The following is a 7,844-nucleotide window of genomic DNA, read 5'->3' as shown; positions in this document are numbered from 1 at the left end:
TGGAAGAGGTGTTAGTGAGGCCAGCAGGGGGTGCTCACCCTGTGGTCTGTGTGGGTCCTAACGCCCCAGTGTAGTGACGGGGACACTATACTGTCAACAAGCACCGTCCTTTGGATGAGACGTTAAACTGAGGTCCTGACTCTCTGTGGTCATTAAAAATCCCATGGCACTTCTGGTAAAGAGTAGAGGTGTAACCCCGGTGTCCTGGCAAATTCCCTCCACTGGCCCTTGTCAATCATCGCCTCCTAATAATCCCCATCCATTGAATTGGCTCTATCTATCTCGCTCTTCTCTCCACCTGTAGCTGCAAGCACTACTCTACACTGCCCAAAACTCGCGTTTGAATCATCAGTGGCAAATTCTTTAAATATAAAAAATGTACTTACAGTCTCTGAGTCAGAACCCGGGGGCTTGAGAATGGCGCGGCCGGCAGATTCGACGAAGGATCGTCCGGAGGGCTTGCGGCAACCACATGTGACGACCCCGGGCTGGACTCCGCTTCGTCCACGGTGAAAGCCGATCCGGATAACATGCAGGCATTGTACATAATCGTCCGATCATGGCGTGTGAGAAGGTGGGATCTACAGAGAACGGTCAAAGGCGATGCAGATACACGTACATATAAGGTGTGTTCAACTTGAAGCAGCACTGCGCAGACCAGTCGGTGTCTGACATCAAAGTACTGCGAGAGCGAATCGAAAGCACAACAAATAACAAAATATGCAATGATGTGCCGTAGTGAATGTGGGAACATTATTTGCACTGTAGGTTTGATTTGGTCATATTCTAAATTAGAAGTTTAAGATAGTAAGATAATACCAGTATCAAATGCATGCATGTGTAATTGATTCAACCCATGTCATTAATCTCACTCCAACCAGGTAAGCAATGCTGGCAGCCCTGATAACAGCTTCACACAAGTCATGACTGGGACATAATTTCAATATTTGCTATAATTTCCCATATAGGAGATTTTATGTTTCCCTTTTAACGTTTCACTTGCCTTCATGATGTCCTTTGAAATGGTTAAGGAGTATTTCTGCAAATCCTCAGTACTTTCCGTCTGTCTCTGCAGAGAAAAATTTATACTGGTTAGAGATAGATTCACTGCAAAACTTTTCAATGTAAATTAGCAATAATTAACTGGCAGCAGCTTCACCTGCAAAGTATTGTTTATTTTTAGATTATTTTTTGTATTTAGAATTACAGTGTAGTAAAAATTGTCCTTAAATTAACGGTAAAAATACTGCCAACACACTTGCCTGTAGTTTACTGTTAATTTTACAGTTCTTTACCTACTTTACAGTATATTACTGTAATAAACTATTTTTTCCCTTTCATTTGCAGAAATTGACTGCCTTAAATTTGCCAACTGCCATTTATGTTTATAAACTAATATTTATAGTGTTAAAAATGTGAGCATATTAGTACTCTAAACTATATTTCATTTGAGTCCACTTAAAAAAAAAAGAAATCTTAAAATAAAAGACATAAAAAATTCATTAAACTAGAAACATCAGTTTTTCTCAAATCTCTTACAGAGAACTGCTAGCTAACAACAGCATGCATGTGTGATTAATTAGCAAAGAGATAATCACTAGATCATCAGCAACTACGGTTACTGCCTTTAAATAAAAACAATATGCAACAGAGCATCGATGTTTCTCTCATAGATATGTATAGATGCCCCATTCGACCACTCCAAGCACGTAGACGCGTCCGTCATCTTGTAACGGTCAACTTGATGTCATTCACCATACTATGGGTTCGCAGACCATCGGCTGTGCAGGATTGTGGCATCTTCAAATATCCATTGATTACTATGGTGAATGACGTCAAGTTGACCATTACAATATGGCAGACAGCTTACATATAGCGGCCCATAGAAACAGACGCTAATGAGGAATCTATGTATAAATATCTATGGTTTCTCTGCTCAACCTTGACTTAAACCAAAGACTATAGAATACCCAAGATGTGTCACTTGTATAGTTTTGAATGGGGAAAAATGCAACGCTCAATATGGCCGTTCTTTCAAAGGAAGCCTTGCCTTCTGAGTAAAAGAGCCAATTGCTAATCGGTAAAGTCAGTGTCACTGCAGCGACCGTTAGAAGTCCCAGTTGCTATATATAGAACCTATATAGAAACTAGCCTGGAAAATATGCTTTTTAACACTATTTGAGCAAAATAACAACATTTATGAGACAGTTTTTGTCAGATTTCATTGGTGATTTCAAATATGACACTGAATCGTAAGCTTGGCAAACAGTTTTGGAGAATTTGATGTTTCCCCATTCAAAAAGATAGGAGCTGCACTTGCATGCCCGAGAGGCGTTTCAAAGACGGCCGCTGAGTGAAATGACTTGGCTTAAAGGGACTTTGACTTAAACACAGGCTATACTCTTCAGCATAATGGGAAATTTAAAACTCAGACAAAAAGAAACCCTTTATATCCCAACAGAACAGAACATTAAACACTGATAAATTACCCATATATCATTATGTACAAAAACACATGAAATAACACTTCATTTCAGCTTTTACTCTCATTGAGTACACATGTGATTTCACAGTAATTTTACAGTAAACTACTGGCAGCAGATTTTAAAATGTAATTTAGACTAATTACAAGTACTTAATTTTTGGAATGTGATTACGTAATCCAGATTACATGTAATAAATTACTACCCAGCTCTGATTGTAGTTTATGGTCAACTTGCCCTTTTTCTGTTACCGTCTAAACAGTTGCTTCACTTGATGGTCTTTGACTGTCGGTTCCAAATTGTGGTGAATATAGTTTGCGGTTTGATATTCAGATTTCAGCTATGAATCAGCAGTGCGCTGACGTAGACATGCAAATAATATCGCATGTCGTTCTTCATGATGTGTGAATTCAGGTGACGCTGTCCTCCAGTCTGAAATCTGTTTTTGTTTTTTTTCATTGTGACTCTTAATTTTATAAATCATATAGCTCCAAAAGTTAAACACTTAGAAGACGGAAACCAGTGTCATCTTGAGCTGTGTAATTTGTGATTTTTTTTCTTGTCCATCAACCCCTGGTAAGTCTGCTTGTCAGAAATGTGAAAAATAGATGTTCTTCACGTTTAATGTCTATTTCTAATACAGAGACTGGGACCATACTAATTCACTTTTTTAGATGTAGCCTGATTTGTGAAAACTTTTGTGTGTGTGTGTGTGTGTGTGTGTGTGTGTGTGCGTGTGTGTGCATGTGTGTGTGTGTGCATGTTTATGTGGTTTATGAGGACACAAATTTGTATAATAACATGGGTATGACATATATTACAACGAGAAGGTGATTTATGAGGACATTTTGAGTGTCCCCGTAATTTAAAAGGCTTATAAATCATTCAGAATGAGTTTTTTTGAAAATCTAAAAATGCACAAAGTTTCCTGCAAGGAGTAGGTTTAGGGGTAGGGTAGGTGTAGGGCAATAGAAAATACGGTTTGAACAGTATAAAAACCATTACGCCTATGGAGAGTCCCCATAAACCATAAAAACCAACATGTGTGTGTGTGTGTGTGTTACATTAGCATGATGATAATAAAACTGAATAATGTGCATGTGTGTGTTTAAGCATGTTTGTTAATGTCAGACATAGTAATGGGCCATAATAAAATTGAACTTGAACACTTGAACATTTAGAGACACCCCTCGGTTTGTCTTTCTTTTCCAAGACCTAGGCATACTGACGTTTAAAGAAAACATATAAATAAAACAAAAAAATAGCTTGCTTTGCTTTGCTTGGAGTAAGTTATAAAATGCTTAAATGCTGTTACAACAGAGTCTCCTAGCCATGGACTAGCTCACCTTACAGCTAGCTAACAGCCAAAACATTAGCACTATAACAACTTGCATGAAAAATATCTACACAGACACACAATAAGCATAATTTAACTTTGATGAGTTTAATTAAGAAGCTAGGACTGCCATCACAAAAATAAATGAAGTATAAAAAGTAACTTTTTACCTCAAAATTAGGTTTTCTCCTCTAAAATCTGCTGTGTCTGCCACCGGGCTCTACTTCCTCACATGTAGAATAAGGACTAAACTGAGAACGGGTGAAGTGAATTTGGTGATTTGTAACTTCCTTATTTGAGAAATTGGAAGTGTTACAACTGACCCCTGTCACAACCATCCCCGGTCTCCCTATTTGCATTTTTGCTCAATTTTAGTGGTGCATGTTAAGCCATTTCGTTCAGAGCTGTTAAGCAGTCGAAATCCAGGTAACAATTCCATTTAAGGAAGATCGAGAAAAAAAATGCACTTCATTTTATGACTGCATAGTTATATAGACCTAAAGAAAATGTTACTTTCTTACCACAAAATTAGCAGTCGTTTGAATACTTAGTCGGTGTTAGCGGGTTTTCCCTCCTCGAAATGGGAGCAGGATATAACTGCAGACCGGAGATCTCCAAAATGGGGCGTGAACTCCAGAAGTGGGCAGAACCTCCAAAATGGGGCGGGGTCTCTTCGTGCAAAGACTTTCACCATTGGCTCTGGCTTCGGCCAATTGATATTGACTTCAAAATAAAACTTTATAAATTAAACATTTTTTCTAGTTTATCTAAAATAAAATATGCTATATACATACATATTCTCCGTGAGAGCAGAGCCCAAAGCTCCTGGCCAGTGGTGTTCGGACTGGAGTTTGAACCTCTGTTTCATGATGTAAACGAGAATCACCCACGAGCTCTCCCGCGAGCTGTCCCAGCGCAGCGCAGGGGAAAGATTTTACTCTATCGCTTTGTTCTAAGCAACGGGGGCGTCCCGGGGCTCGAAATTCGCAGGGTAGGAGTGGGTGGTGACGCTGGGTGTAACTAAAAAGGTGCCATTGTCCGGTGAGGTCCGGTTGGGGAGTTACGGAACGATCTCATATCGCATAATCTTATTAACTGTTTATCTCCTGAACTGCAACTTTCTTTACCACGCTATTCAGCGCCAATCCCGCCGTGCAGTCAATTTCACTGGTTACGTTTAGGGTCAGGTGTGGGGGAGGTTTAGGAGTTAGCATTTTTTGTAGGATAGTGTAGGAAATCATCACTTTAATTGACACAACCAATAAAATCTTTAGAATCAGCTGTGGGGCGGAGTTTGCACTGAAGTGGATTGGGGGAAAAAATTGCGCATGCGTGTCATGTGACTGTCTGTCAATGGGAGGAAGCCACGCCCTATTTTGGAGCTCCCACCCCGTTTTGGAGTTCCCGCCCCCATTTGGAGATCTCCGGGCTGCAGTTATACCTACCTGGAGAAATGGCGTCTCTTCTTTCACTTTCGTTTTCAAACCGCTTATATGAAAGACAATCGCACTTCCTCTAGTGGTGCAGAAAAGCATCACGTTCCTTAGAGCCTATAAGAGCGGTTGTTTACTTTTGATCATTCTCAAATGAGTATAATAATGCAGTAGCGCCTCACAGTTTTCACTCCAGTATTGCAACATAATTTCTACTGTACATGACAATGCTTGTGTAACACCAAGCAGACGACACCTGAATATATTAAACACGTATACTAAAGAATTAATTATGGAAGCCCATTTCTGCCACATCAAAGCATGCAAAATCCTACTTTGGTAAATCATAATTAGGACATACAAAAATTACGACCCAGACAACACACCTACGTCTGTCCGACGTCGGCCCAAGAGCAGAACGTCGGCCTCATTAACAATAACATCTAATAAGTATCGGCCAGGCATAGGTGGCTCAGTCAGTGTTCTAGCTGTTTTCTCAGCTCATCAATCGTCAGCTCTGAGTCGGCTCACGACCGGAGGCCGATGCCACGCTTATCTGTTTGCGCGAGCCCACTGTTAAAAATTTCCTGTAGAAATTACAGTAACTTACTAGCAGCAGTTTGCCAGTAGCTTACTGTAAATTAAGCTTACAGTAAAAATACTGTATTAATATTTACAGTACCATTTAATTTGCTGTAAATACATTAACTGAAAAGATTCAGTTAAGACTCAAACAAAACATTGTTACAAACTATTATATATATTACATACTATTCTAACTACTGTAGTTAGAAAAATTCTTAAAATTTATCCTAAGCACAACATATTATGATAATAGTGAATAGCTACGATAGCGAATCTTCAAAAAGAACTCAAACTTTTGTTACACACAAGAAGCATGGACTATTTTTGTCAAAGCTGCCAGCTGAAATACACAAACTCCTTAATGAAGGAGGACACGAGGGTTCAGGCCAGAGTTTCTCACTTTGCACCATCTTCCCACTTCTTTTGCTAATCTAGAATTTTGCAGAGCATGTGCTGTTGACAGGATTGATCCTCGCAATGAACCTTCACATAAAATAAATAATTCATTAGGCCATTTCATTTTCTTTATAAAGACATTTTAAAGCATTAGTTCAGCCAAAATGAACATTTTGTCATCATTTACTCACCCTTATGTTGTTAAAAACCCATAAAACTCTGATTCATTGTCAGAACACAAATTAAAATTAATATTCTCTCTTCATTTTTGTTTATCCAGGCAACCAAAGTCTTTTACCTTCAAAAAGTGCATAAAGACATTGTTAAAATAATCCATATGATTCGAGTGGTTTAAGACACCTTATTGGTTCTCAAGCATGTTTGAGATTTTGTTTACCACATTTGATGTACTCTGTTTGTACGTGAATAAAAGCTTTAGGATTAATTTTCTGTCTTTATGCACTTTTATTGGGGACCATTTAAAGGGATAGTTCACCCAAAAATGAAAATTCTGTCATTAATTACACCATCTTGCACCTCATGTCATTTCATGACCGACAAATTCATCTTCAGAACACAAATTAAGATATTTTTGATGGAATCTGACAGCTCTCTGACCCTCCCATAGACAGCAAGGTAACTAACATGATCAAGGTACAGAAATGTAGCAAGGAGATCGGTAAAATAATCCATGTGACATCAGGGGTTCAACCGTAATATTACGAAGCTACGAGAATACTTTTTGTGCGCAAAAGAAAAAACGACTTTATTCAACAATTCATCTCATTCACCATTTTGGAGAGTATCTGTAGAGGTTAAAAAGATCAAAGATCAAAATGATCATATAAATGACGGAATCAATGTGATTCAACTGTAATAAAAAAGAAAAAGAGTTAAACTCAATATGATTTAAGTGTAATTGTTGAGGTGTCCACTAAGGGGAGATCGAAGGTTGCAGGTTGTGGTTGACGCGAGCTGTGCTGTGCGTCACAGCCAATACAGACTGACGCAGAGTCCGTTTCTTCATTTATTAATGTCTATTTTCCCCCTTTATCAGGTATGAAATACATAACAGTGTATTTTCATAATGAGTTAAAGCGATATAGTAGTCATGAGACTGGTTATTTCCGTGAATATATGCGAAAGCATGGTGTTTGATGCAAACAAAGGGTGCGTCCGAAATCGCATACTGCTTAGTAGGTACTACATTTGAATTTGAACGTACTACTCGACCGTTAAAACAGTAGGTTCTATATAGTATGAATGCGAGTAGTATGAATGGAATTCGGACGTACTACATCCGCCATGTTGATGTTGTCACGTGACATGCGTCTTCACAACAGCGCCAAAATGTAAAGAGCCCTCACTACTGCGCGAACATCAGCAATGTTTCACGTTATTCTTACTGCTTTCATCGGCGTTTTAACGTTGATTGGATCAACAGCTCAGAGGAGGCGTCGGTCAGCTGCTCGCAGATCACAGATATTTTAGGATTACTGATAAACAACTGTCATTTGATTTGTATTATTTGTACTTGTTATTTATTTTAATTTTAGTTAAATTATGTCTGAATTTATTATGTCTGTATAGGTCTTTTAAGTTTTTAGTTTT

General features: G+C 38.6%; 1 protein-coding gene across 1 annotated transcript in view; it reads right to left on the bottom strand.

Annotated features, from left to right (window-relative positions):
- The window catches only part of LOC107732182 (uncharacterized), a 54,874-nt gene extending 50,471 nt beyond the window's left edge, over positions 1-4,403 (bottom strand). Inside the window, exons 1-2 of the mRNA XM_016543458.1 lie at positions 4,341-4,403; positions 1,004-1,069 (exon numbers count right to left, since the gene is read on the bottom strand). Of these exons, the coding sequence (XP_016398944.1) occupies positions 1,004-1,009 (6 nt within the window). The 5' untranslated portion in view covers positions 1,010-1,069; positions 4,341-4,403. The remainder of the gene's footprint in view (positions 1-1,003; positions 1,070-4,340) is intronic.
- Between the last annotated feature and the right edge of the window lie 3,441 nt (positions 4,404-7,844).

This window comes from Sinocyclocheilus rhinocerous, unplaced genomic scaffold, assembly GCF_001515625.1.
Source record: "Sinocyclocheilus rhinocerous isolate Xijiao unplaced genomic scaffold, SAMN03320098_v1.1 scaffold3112, whole genome shotgun sequence".
Classification (NCBI taxonomy): Eukaryota; Metazoa; Chordata; class Actinopteri; order Cypriniformes; family Cyprinidae; genus Sinocyclocheilus; species Sinocyclocheilus rhinocerous.
The sequence above is the reverse complement of the archived record's forward strand: the minus strand, read 5'-3'. Positions and strand labels throughout refer to the sequence as shown.